General features: G+C 40.2%; 1 protein-coding gene across 4 annotated transcripts in view; it reads left to right on the top strand.

The window, feature by feature from the left end:
• The first annotated feature begins 706 nt into the window (after window positions 1-706).
• The window catches only part of chrm3a (cholinergic receptor, muscarinic 3a), a 79,351-nt gene continuing 66,476 nt past the window's right edge, over window positions 707-13,581 (top strand). For 3 of the 4 annotated variants that reach the window (XM_079690377.1, XM_079690376.1, XM_079690378.1), the window contains exon 1: window positions 707-907. In XM_079690377.1, coding sequence (XP_079546503.1) covers window positions 903-907 — 5 coding nt within the window. In that variant the 5' untranslated portion in view covers window positions 707-902. Of the gene's footprint in view, window positions 908-13,306; window positions 13,411-13,581 lie in introns of those variants that run through there. The other variant, XM_079690379.1, reaches the window with a different exon arrangement.

Below are 13,581 nucleotides of genomic sequence, written 5' to 3'. Positions count from 1 at the left end.
TTTAACTTTATTTGAACAGATTCATAGTTGTATTTGTGTTGTAAGTACTTTCCAGATTTGGTCTGCATCTTCACTTGATTGTGTGTGTAAGTGCCTGTAGTACTCTTTAGATTAAGACATCTTTGAATATGGAAAAAGCACTATAAAATATTAGGTATTATTATTTCCTCTTCACTTGCCTATGTCGTTTTAATTGTTTTATTATCCTCGTTATTTACTTGCATTTGAGAGCTGCTTAGCTAAATGTGTAAGAACAGTTTGAAACAGAAACAATTTAAATGCATAAGTTGGACCCATTTAGGCTGATTTGTTCAAATGAGAAATTTGCTCGCAGAACAATATAGAAGCACTATTGTGTTTTATAATTGCAGCATTCCTGAAAACAGACTGCAATTACAAAAAAGGACATTGCGTGTTCCAAATGAAACAGATTAACTCTTGGGGTGATGACACTGTCCCATTATTAAAACAGAAATAGAGAAGTCTCTCAGAGAGGCAGAGACGAAATAAGGAGCACCCTAACCATATTGATCTTGTATATGACTCACGTGGAGTTTGTAGAGCTGCTTATTTTCCCAGAGCTATTATCTATGAATGAATCTGGACTTTTTGATTCGCCGGGTGTGCCACCTGCTGGTGCGTCACGGCTGCTCTGGCCAATCCTGACGCAGTGATCTTCCGTGCGCCCTTGGAGATGCCGCACAGCTCATCACATCGCCGGCCAACCTACGGCTCGGTGACGGTAGAAGGCGAGCCCCGTTAGTTGTTTACCGTGAACGCCTCAGACTCGAGAGGAAGGGACTTCTGCCGCTCTGCCAAACATGCACCCGACACAAGTTTGACTGGATTGTCCATTTTCCCATCTACTTGTACTGCTTTTGACCTGCGCACCATTGAAAGTGATGAGGTAGGTGAACATATTGAATCTAAAAGTTTTGAGAAGTGTATGGTATTTTACTGGGAGAACCGATTATCTTCTGCTTTATTCTGTCACGATTTCCTCGCACTACGTTGCACTTTGAAGTTGCAGGCACAACAGAACATTGTTCTTTACGCGTGCTTGTCTCCTGATCGCACATGTATTGTATTCAGGATAGTGTTGCATGCTCGTATTAAGTGTGTTCTTGTTTAAATGTAAGTTTGGCAAACAAGTGCTGCTGCTGCTGCTGCTGCTCCCCGCTCAGCATCCCTGCCCAACCCCTTTGCACTCTTCAGATGCTTCCCCTCCAAAAATTCTACGTGGCTTCTCAAGCAAATCTGTAAAGTTAATTAAAAACACGGACAAATATTTGTTTTCATAGCTGAAATCCTCTGAAAGTGAAAGTTAATGAAAAAGGAGAGCAGAAGGGATATTTGGGTTGATGCGTATTCTCCCTCTTGTGGCACATTATTAATATGGTGATCAGATATAAAGTATTTGTGACTGCAATGCATGGCTATGGACAGAGGAGGAAATTAATTGTGTCCTTACATGGCAAGTGAAATGCTCTCATGATTTGGGGTGACTGTTTATTTATGATGCCCTTAGATGGCAACGTGAAGGAATGTCCCCTCTCACTGACCTGGGGGTACTTTGACATTGTTCTGGATAATGAGTAAGAGCAGAGGGAATGGCATCTGTGCCATGGTGCAAATATTTTCCTTTTGGTCTACGGCTGCAGTTATTCATCACAGAAGCCTCAGTGTGCCTTTGACAATACAGTAGCCGTACCATACATTATTCCCCCATGTCTGTAAACCCTGATAGTTTAACATTTTAATATGTTGCATATGTCAACACAACCAGCGTGTTTTTATATCAATATGTCAACAGAGCCACTGTTAGGGAACAGTGCAGTTCTATGTCATGGCGAATGCACGCTCTGTTACTAGTCTGGTAAAGGTGGAGCAGGAATGTGTTTAGATGATTGTGACTTTCCATTGCCTGCTGAGGGGAGACACGCAGTGGAGGACATTCAAAGAAAGGGACACATGAAGGAGAGGGTGAGATAGAAAAAAGGTAATAGGTCTTTCATGGCTTGATTTATTGTTTGAGCCCCGGTCAATATTGGCTGACTATTATTTTTTCAGCCTTTACCTGTCTTGATAGATGGTTTTGCTTTGCTTCTGTCGTATTGATCATGGACTGTGGGTGGAGGATAGTGCATTATCGTGACATTGATAAGTGCGATGAAAAGGCCTTGCTTTTACCTTCTGCTGTACCTGGGGTTGTGCGTAGGTGTTGCACAGGGTGGCTTCTTGGCACAGATGCAGATGCTCGGATTATTAGTCCCAAGCTTGTCTTTATGTACTGATATAGAAAGCAGTCAGCCTTTAAAAGGTTAACCTACCATTTGTAATTCATTTGTGGGAAATACTGCTATAGTTTACTGGAACCTATAGTCAAGATTTTTCCCCATTTTGAGTTCAATCATCAAATGAATTGCTAGATTTTTGGGAAATACTCATTGCTTTCATGTTAGATGAAAAGATCAACACCACTTTCATGTCTGTAAATATGAAGCTATGTCGCCAGCAGCTGATTAGCTTAAAGTAACCTCAAGAAAACGAAGAAACAGCTAGCATAGCTCTTTCTGAAAGCTTATTATTCCTACCAAAACCCAATGAGAAAGTTTAAGTAGTTGGGTTGGTGGTGACCAGATTTCTTTCAGTCTTAATGCTAAGCTAAGCTAATTGGCTACAGCTCTATCTCTTGCCATATATCACATTCGTGTATTTCCCAAAATGTTGAACAGTTTCTTTAAAGGGAAACATACATATGGTGCATATTCTTGTTAATATTTTCGGTTTAAAATGGAACTTTGTCAGATTAGGAAAATACTTATTCACACTGGTGCAATCTTATCAAAAAGAGGCAGCTTAAATACAAATACAACCTCACAAACATTTGGCCTCCATGCAAATGTATTGTCTCCTTAACCAAAAACTATGGCTGCCAAAAAGTGCAAAGGTTGGGGAGAAATCAAACAGCAGAACGAGGTATAGGGCTAGTGGTCACAACTAACAACACAGGAATATGCAACAATAAAATATGTGAAATAAATAGTGGCAGCCACTTATTATTCAGAAAAAAGCATAAAACATTATAGCCCTCAAGACGAAGCGTGCTCTTACTGGCTCCACAAGGCTACTTTTAGAGCAGGCAACGGGAGACAGTGATTGGAATTTTACAGGAGTCAGCTGGCCAAACAGACAGCCTAACTCCTCCATTGGGTTTCATTAGAGCTTGTCTTGATGTTAGAGCCTGTTTAATCCACTTTCACAGCCATGCAGACCACAACACAGCAAAGCACAGAATCTATCTATAGACAGCACATTGGCATTCACTTTTCCATCTCGGTTCAATCATTTAAAAAAATAACACAAATTCTCTGTAGTTGGCCTCAAAATGTCTCTCTGTACAAACTTTGTGCTCGTAATAACCCGTGCTGATGGGAAAGAGGGATTTCATCACCGGATGGAAAGCTGTCAATCAGTGCTCAATTACGTTGTTCATAAAGAACTGTGTTTATACAGCCTTGCACCACTTCCTTATTTCCGTGTAAGCAGAGGCACTGCCTTAGGGTGCGATTACAGGAAAGCCTTGAGGGGAGAGGGATTGGCCTCATTGTCTTAGTATCCACTCTGGACAGCTACTGCTGTTGCCCCAAGTTCGAAGCACCTGTTTAGCTTCAAAGACACAGTGTTGGGAAGAGGCTATGTCTAAATTCAGATACTATCGTTATAACACACATACAATATAATACTTGATTTTGATTTTTGAAAGCGTGGTCAGTGTAGTTCCTTCTTCTTCTACTTCTTCTTCTGCTTCTTCTTGGCATACTGCAACCGGATATTATCCAGATATCACACGATCACACAAAATAGCATCTTGCCGGGCTTCAAGTAATGCTTGTGAACGGACCAATCAGCATCCTTCATGCCTGCGAGGAGATATGGACGTGTGTGTGACAGCTGGTCGTTTTAAGCAGGAATGGCAACGTTATTTTATATGACCATCAATTAAGATAAAATTCTTATGAAGGGGATTTAATCATAATTATATTTGGCGTCTAATGCAAATAAAAATGTTATTGACTGAACTTGAATTGTTGGCGTCTCACGGTCATATTACTTTCAATAATGGCGCCCTCCAGGTGCAATTTAGGCTTTTATGGCTAACACGACGCTCATCCCTCACTGACCTTTACTAGTTGTCATAAGCCAAGCTGGAACTGCCCCTTATTGGTGGCAATAAGGTGTTCACTTCAGTGCTTTTAACAACTGCTGCTGCATGTGTATCTTAGGATATTGTGTATGTTCAGCACACAGAAATCCACACAAATCAAGATAATGCAAGTGAGATGTAGTTCAAAGGTCAGGTTTTTGGCAGGAAACAAAGGGTGATTTACAGTGGAAGAGTGAAGGTCAGAGATGTTGGCTACAAAGGTTCATGTGGGTCTTTTAGGTCTATAAACTCTTCGGTGTGTTGAATCAGTCAGCTGTACATGCCCTTAAAAATACCCCTCATGGTGCGTTTCATACCAGTATTTTTGCAAATAGCAGGCTGGTACACTCCACTGCACCAGCAATCTTTATTCTAAATTTTTCTCTTTGAATCATTTAACATTTTCTTTCTTCTGTCCTAATGTCAGGCATTCTTCCCTTTTCACCCACTCTCTCTGTCTTACTCCCTCTGTCATGTTTCACTGCCTCTCGCTCTCAAACTGTCTCACTCTCGCTACTTCTGCTCCCTTGATAAAATAAACCTCACTTGAGGGAACTCAGATTCATGTCTAATATGTGACTGCTCTTTTGTGTCTGCTTTCTGTCTGTGCTTAGCAAATAAATCAATAACGACTTGCCCTCCCGTCATTCTTACTGGTGGTCTATAGGGATGGATTACAGGTAAAGAGAGATGTACTGTTCATATAGAAATTGAGAAAATAGACAGTGAACGAGTCAACAGGGAATGATACTGATGCAGTGATATACGTATACTATGAGACAGAGTAAATCTGCACCAGCTCAAGAAAAGAGAGAAACTGTGATAATGATGGATGTTTGACTTGGCTCGGACCAGCCTCTAACTCTCAATATTCGGCCGTATATTTCTTAGTTCGTCATTATTCTGAGTTAATGTACTTTCACACAGTATTGATTACATTAAAGATTGCTTTGTAAACTCTCACGTACACTATGTTCTGTTTCTCACTGTAGCACACTGTGATCTTTTTAAAGCTATCTACAGTAGCTCTGGAGAATTGAAGCTTATGTAAAACTAACAGATTTCTCTTCATAAACATTTTGAAGTAATTTGAGCCAACTGTTTAGTCCTTTTAATAAACTCCGCGGGGTTTTCAGTCGGGGCTGCAAGTTTAAAGTATTCATAAGACATCCCTTTGTTTGCTTAATTTGATTGGCTTCAGTTTCATAATGTTCTACAATTAATGATCCTGAAAGTAGCTAGAACAAGACAGTGTTTAGGGAACAGAGACTATATGCAAATATGAGTAAACTGCTTCTGTGCATGAAAGGAACCTGAAAGTAAGAAAGAAGAAAGAAAAGAACAAGTGTAAAATACTTTAGCCGCCAGGGAGAAAATGGATAAAAGGAAACTAAATTCAAAGACACCTTTCAAAGTGTGGGTCTTTTCTTTTAAAACAAAAATTGCCTTGATGTTTTAAGTTTTCATTGAATATTGCTGATTCTTGTTTTCTACATTGCTAAACTCTCCAAAAAGCACGTTGGCCTTGTTCAGAAAAACATTTATGTATGATTGGGTAAATGCTCACAATGAACTAAAACATTATCCTTCATCAAACATATTGTCAGAAACGCATAAGGAAGCTTTTCCTGAACATTAAAGCAATTTCAATATTAGACGATACAATTTGCAGTTACGGGATATGATTGCAAATTGAGGGTGATTTCTGTCAGCGGGACATTTGATTGGATATTTCATGCTGATGGAATCCAAAGAATGGTACATGCTGTGACATGTTGTAGGCACTGAATAATGGCATGCCGGAGTTGAAATAAATGCTAGTACACACAGAGACGAGAGCGCTGTCACAATTGCTTGGCGATGAAATTAATATTTATGTTTAGAATAACTTATAATTCATGATGAGCATCTCTTGGGACAGATGTTGGGGTAGACAAGCAAACATCTGTTGTTGGTTCAGTTAAAAAATATATTTTTTAACTCTTGGATTACTACACTGAACAAAAATATAAACGCAACACTTTTGTTTTTGCTCCCATTTTTCATGAGATGAACTCAAAGATCTAAAACATTTTCTATATACACAAAATAACCATTTCTCTCAAATATTGTTCACAAATCTGAACAAATCTGTGATAGTGAGCACTTCTCCTTTGCCGAGATAATCCATCCCACCTCACAGGTGTGGCATATCAAGATGTTGATTAGACAGCATGATTATTGCACAGGTGTGCCTTAGGCTGGCCACAATAAAAGGAAACTCTGAAACATGCAGTTTTGCTTTATTGGTGGGGTCTAGGGGGGTCTGAAAACCCTAGGGTTAAACCCTAACCCTAACCCTAACATGTCACCCATCTCCTTCGCATAGAGTTGATCAGGTTGTTGATTGTGGCCTGTGGAATGTTGGTCCACTCCTCTTCAATGGCTGTGCAAAGTTGCTGGATATTGGCAGAAATATAAACACAAAAGTGTTGCATTTATATTTTTGATCAGTGTAGTTCAAATCAAGTGAATTTTATTTATTGAGCCAATATCGCAAATTAATTTAACAATTTGTCTCAAATGGTTTTATAATCTGCAGCATAATACCCCCTTTATCTGTAGACTCTCGAAAAACTACCTCCTAAAGAAATATTCTACTATTGGCTAGCGCTCCAACACATTGTGCATAATATACTAAGGGTAGGACATCTCCTAGTGGTTGACCAATCACAACAGAGCCGGCCAGCTAATCAATCAGACTGGGCTCTGGTTTCAGACAGAGGGTGAAAAGAGGTGCTGCACCACAGGCAGTATGAGAAAAATAAATCACTTTATGAACATTAAAGCATGTAAAAATGTCACAGTAGAGACACAAAGTACAGATATGAACCTGAACATTTGCATAATAGGGTAAGATACAATGGAAGAAAGCTCAGGAAGAGCAACCGAGGAGGGGTCCTTCTCAAATGAGCATATCTGATTAATATCACTTAATATGCTCAGGCACAAGTTTTTCTGGAGTACGTGAGCATACCTTTTAATTTGAAGTGTGAGATGCTTTGCCATGAATAATACTTGAGAAATACCACAACAAGAACCTCCTCATTTAAAACTAAATTGAAAGTGTTTGAAGTGTAATCATGGAAAAGTAAAGTTAGATGAGATGCTGCTGCATGATTACGTTTCTGTCTAAATGAATTTATCAGTAAGTAAGTTTCAAAGACTCTGACGGGAAACATTGGGCACATTACAACCTTGAAAAAGGGCCTGCTGCTTTTTTACATTTTGTTTTTCTCAAGTTATTTGTTTCTGCCTGACTCCCTCTCGCTCAAGTGCACATCAAGTGAGTCAGATTGTATGTCAAGCACTCGCCTTTACACACATCCTGACTAAATCAAATGTTTTGACTTTGTAATGCTGCACGTCCAAATCATTTCAGGGGTTAGAGTGAGGTGAAGAAATGTCTAATGTAAATGATTGATCTCCTCGATTCCTTCATTTCACAAGATTTTTGTTTTCCACCGGAGCAAAAGGCGGCTCTGTCATTAGCACAAAAAAACATCAGATTGTTTTTACCATTTAAGGTTAGAACAAGCGACAGGAGATCAGACAGTTTAGCCAGTGTAGTTATGCGTAGATTTGGCCCTGACACGTTTGAGAGATGTCTTTTATTGCTTTTGTCTCTTGATCTGTGGAGCTCATCACTCAGCATTGTATCTGCTCTTGTTTTGACATCATGTCTGCTAAGGGGCCTCTGCAATTTAGAGTGAAGTACATGCCCCTTTTTTATATAATACCTGTCACACAATTAAAAAAGTGTGAGGGATGTTTTTCCAAGTCAAAACTAATCACAAAGTACTTGTGATGCACAATACGTCACATTTGATCTGTGTCAATAAAAGACACTGTAGAGGATTATCAAACACTGACAGCCTCACGGGACGCAGTTTAAGGAAAGGGGAGCGAGTGCTCTTCCAAGGGGATTTGGAGCTGCTGATTGGCCGCTGTGCCAACCTGTTAGAGCCAATATCTCTGCTGAGTCGCTGCCAACTGTGTTTTTGATACGATTTTGGCAGAGCTGCTGTGCAAAGCAGCAGCATTCCTATAAGCCTATACCAAACATGTTGTGCTGTGGCTGTAACTCCTGCCTCGGTGTTCAGTATAGAGTCTGACGTGTTGTGCTACGAAGGCGTGAGTAACATGAATTTATAGACATCTCAACAATTGTCAATTTCCTTTTTTGTGCATTGTATTTTGTGGGAGTGTTTCAAACATGTGTTCTTGCCTTGTTATATCATTTTCATTTCAATCTTTATTTCGAACAGATTAAAAAAATGAAAAAATAACAAATGTGAGAAACAGAATACCGTATTGTTAAAATACAGTATTTATCAACATTCATGATACAAAAAGTCTTCATATTAATAATAATAATAAATAAAAAAATAAAAAATCAAACACATATTCTTAAAATACAGTATTAGTTTGTATTTGGGTGCATGTTTGAACTTCAAATCAATATGTCTTTGAGGCACCTAAAAAAAAAGATATTTGCTTTGTTTCCCTGAATAGTACTATTAAGGATTTGAACAGATTCATTCTTTGGGGGTTAAGTATTGATCAATTTTACAGTCATGGAATTTGATAATGAGTGTGATGCAGCTGGGATGGGGATCATCACCTCCAAATCTGAGGCCATGGTTCTCAGCAGGAAACCGATGGACTGTCCACTCCAAGTAGGGAATGAGTCCTTACCCCAAGTGAAGGAGTTCAAGTATCTCGGGGTCTTGTTCTCGAGTGAGGGAACAATGGAGCGTGAGATGGGTCGGAGAATTGGAGCAGCGGGAGCGGTACTGCAGTCGCTTTACCGCACCGTTGTGACGAAAAGAGAGCTGAGCCAGAAGACAAAGCTCTCTGTCTACCGAGCCATTTTCGTTCCTACCCTCACCTATGGTCATGAAGGATGGGTCATGACCGAAAGAACGAGATTCCGGATACAAGTGGCCGAGATGGGTTTTCGCCGCAAGGTGAGAAGTTCAGTCACCCGGGAGGGACTCGGAGTTGAACCGCTCCTCCTTCGCGTCGAAAGGAGCCAGTTGAGGTGGTTCGGGCACCTAGTTAGGATGCCACCTGGGCGCCTCCCTAGGGAGGTGTTCCATGCACGTCCAGCTGGGAGGAGACCGAGGGGTAGACCTAGGACCAGGTGGAGGGATTATATATCTTCTCTGGCCTGGGAGCGCCTTGAAATCCCCCAGTCAGAGCTGGTGGATGTGGCCAGGCAAAGGGAAGTTTGGGGCTCTCTGCTGGAACTGCTACCTCCGCGACCCGACCACGGATAAGCGGGAGAGAAGATGGATGGATGTAATTTGATAATTGTTTATACAGCTGATTTTCATTACACAGATTCACCTGATTTAAGTGTGTCTGTTCCACCTGCTCTCTAACTAAAGAAAGCACTTTATGCCTGTCTCAGTCTTATAACCGGCCCAAGTTCCCTTCAAATGTCAAACTTAATCTGACGTGTTGAAAGTAAAGTGAAATGAACAGCACTACCTGAAATGTTGACTTTTCGAGTACTTTTGCCCCGAAGCAAGTGTAAGAGTGACAATTTGCCCCGTATGTTAAAGGAGTTCAAACCAGCACCTGTCTTTGAGTTTTCATCAATTCTCTGTTTGACTGACATTTGAAAAAAGAGACAGGGGTTGTAGGACTTGTACCAGGCGAGGGCTGGATGTGGAGCGAGGCCCCTGGCTAAAATCTGTAGAGGAGAATTAATCCAAGCCAGCAGGACATGCCCGGGCCGAGGAATAAATTCCTCCGCTGACATTTACATCGGGCTAAAGCAACAAAAGGGTATGAAAATATTTTTTCACCAATTTGCTCTCTTGTCAGGGTGCATCTGAAGAAGTGTGTGGTTCAGAACTTTATTGTGTTTTGAAGTCTACTGTTGGACAGGTTGAAAGCTGAGACTGAATTAGAAGAGGATCGCAGATGTATAATGTTCCTCTGGGGATTTGAGGTGTTTCATAATAGTAACAAGCAGACTGCAAACAGCATGATTGTGAAGTAGAGGTGAAACCTTTTTAGTCCATCAACAAAATTGAAGGTTTGACTTAATGAGCTCCTCACTCTTTTTTGTATGGTCAGGAGCAACAAACAGTTCTGGAACACAGATAAGATACCCATTTTTTAACCCCTTACAATTAAATTAAGGAAATGAAACTTAAAGCTTACATTTGTGCAAAACAACAACCTGGATTTAGTCTCTATAGCCTAAACTCTCTTTATTGATTAGGGAATGCCAGCTTTCCCTTGATGGTATTTCCACTCCTCCGTGTTTTGTTGATGGACCGGCGTAAACCTTGAACGCCTCCCCGGGGATTACTTCCACTTAGCAAGGTGATAATAATCTGGAGCTCATCGCAGGAATGTGTGTAACTTGGCATGGCATGAAAGCATTGTGGGAGAAGGGCAATGACATGAATCACTGGAGTAGGTTTTAGGATCGGTCATCTGTAATATGTTGTGTTCATCCTTATCAGCTGCACCCTCAGGAAATAACAGCATTATCAAACAGCTTTGCGAAAGAAAATGAAAAAAGTACATCTTATTTTAGTCTCCATCCAATTTTAAATCTTCGTAGGACGAGCTGAACAGATTCTGAGGTATTCGAGGAATGGGGGAGATTTGGTGGAGAGCTACAGCCACAGTACATTAACTTTAGTGGTGTCTTTGGGAGGGAACGCAGGCCAGCAGCTAGAGAGGATGGATGGAATTGCCTGGCATGTCTCCATACAAAAGTTTCTGGCAGTGTATCTTGGTAGAAGAAAAAAAAGAAAACTGTTTATTGGCTCGGTACCCTCTGTGTTTCTTTGAAATGTAATCATAACCCAAGCTGGGCATATTTATTGCATATACAGGCAACAGACTGGAGTTGTGTGAACTTATTATTTATCAATATTTATTCAGCTCGATATATGTTGTAAATATGAAAATACAATGGTTAAATCAGCTTCATTTATAAAGTATGAATTCCTGGCAGAGAGCTCCGTTTAAATCTCCTAAAATCATAGCGGCAAACAAGGGCTTCTCCAGCGGTAAAGCTGGCAGAGGCACGAAGCAGCAGGACTCTGTTTTAGTTTTGGTATTTTACTGACTTGAATAAAAGTCACTGCACTGATAAGGATGACTTAGCACCACTATTTAGAACTCAACACAAAGTACAGCTAAGGCTAATAGAAAGGACTTCATTTGACAGCTTTTCACATCCTTAGCAAAGGAATCAAGATATTTTTTATTATTAGTATATATTATACAAAATAACTTTATGATAGTGAAAAAGTCGGGGGATCACGAAAGTCATTTCCAATCATCCCAATCCCTTAAAATCCTTTGCCAAATTGAAAGGCAATATATCCTGTAATTGTTGAGACATTTCACTCCCAGTGGCTCCATAGAAGGAGGAAGGCAATCATCATAATCAGTGTTATTTCTCCTCTAGGCAGCGAGAATATCAGTAAAATATGTAACGACAGTATGGTTGAAATATTCCACTCCGGATGAAAGTAATAGGGAGCTCACAGTGACATCCATGTGCCATGCCATTAGCGTGGCTAGAAATGCAGTTAAAAGAAATATCGTGGTAGACAGCATTGCTCACTTATTTACTACATTTAGTTATCAGCGACTTTGAAAAAAAAAAAGAAGTATGCTTATAACCTGACGAGATGTATTGTAACATATTTAGCTATGAGCTAATTCCCATCTGCACTCCTTGGAGAAACGTAAGAAACCTTACCTGTGTCCACTGATATGAAAAATGCTGCAAGTAACAAGCAAGTTTTCTACTTAATTTAGCAACAAACACACTTATGTCATCATAACGATCCAACAGATGTTGTCATTACAAAATAAAAGAGCACAGAGTGGCTTTGAATAATTAAAACCTCCAACAGGGTACTGCGATCAAGCAAGTACCGTAAATACAGAGAGTACAATTAGGGTTTGAGCGGCTGCCGCTCTGCTCACACATTTGTGTTCGCTGCAGTGTTTCATTTAAAGGGCTACATGTTTTTCATGACCCCGATTAATCTCCTGCTAAAGTTTTCTCTCAGGCTTTGCCACCTCTTTGTCCTTTCCTCTTTGCTGTTCATGTTTATTTAACAACTTTGTTTTAAAATCCAGATTAGCCTCCATAAAGCTCTTTAAATTAATCTCATTAAATCTGCTTTTCAACAGAGACATGCAGGGGCAGTTAGAGTTTTAGTCATCTGCTTCATTTTCCATAAGCTCCTATCATTACATCAGTCACATCCTGCTTAATCCTGAGCTGCTGAGAACCACCAGGGGAGCGGGATAACCCTGCGACCTCTCTGCTGCCTCTCTATTTATTATTTGAATGTTAGATATCAGGATCTGAGGTTATATAATAAATTAACAATGATCAACGGCTCTTTGGAGAGCAAGTGAAACAGTCTGAGTCACTTCCCTGTTTTGGTAATGACCCCTTTTATTGTATCTCAGCTTTGGCAGTAGGCTTGAGTACGGCACTCTGCTCTCCATATATCATAATCAGGATGTGGCAGAAGTTATTTACATTGCTCACAATCCAGTGTTTGGTCTCCTTCTTAATTCCATGGTTGGTTTATTTTACTAATGTGAAGAAAGTTAATCATGTAACTGCCAAATGTGTTTAAAAGTAGCCGGTTGGTCAAGATGGGAATGATACTGCTTGGCTGCTCTAGGAAATGCTTTGTCACTGAGCAGTAACATTAACAAGGCCAAAATGCTTGAGACGCCAGACAGTGGAAATTCCTCCACTCGTCTGTTTTGACTCTTTTCGTCCTTTACCGCGCCATGTGTCCCTGCTGAATATGTCAAAGGGCTGCTGGAGGGTGAAATGAGAAATCAGTCATCATTTTAATCCTGTTCTTTAATTAATCGTAACAAATAGTCCGGCCAGATGAATCAGAAGCATCTGTTTACTGCATCATTATTTAAGTACAATATGCTGTGCATTCCTACAGCTTTGACAGGATGTGCTGTTGTTTTGATGCTTTGTTTTTGTATTGTTAGTTTGAACTTTTGTTGCTGTGTTTTCCATCTTTTGCACCAAACTGCAAATCAAGTCCAATGATTGAACTGAACGGAAAACCTGTCCATCAGGCTCTGCAGCACGGTGTCTGACCTCCCAACACACGGACAATAATGCAACAAAACAGGTACCGAAGCTCCATCATTTATTGAATTAAACCTTCACTGGGTGAGAAGAGTCCGGGAGCTTGAATGAGAATCCATTTGTCTCTGTGAAATGCTTCAGAGCCATCCAAAAAAAAAATGAAATGACAATTCGCATTGCAGATGCATCCGAGGCATTTTCCCCTTTGAGCTGC

The sequence above is a fragment of the Notothenia rossii genome, assembly GCF_949606895.1.
Source record: "Notothenia rossii genome assembly, chromosome: 6".
Taxonomy (NCBI): domain Eukaryota; kingdom Metazoa; phylum Chordata; class Actinopteri; order Perciformes; family Nototheniidae; genus Notothenia; species Notothenia rossii.
This window is presented reverse-complemented; position numbering and strand designations above follow the sequence as displayed.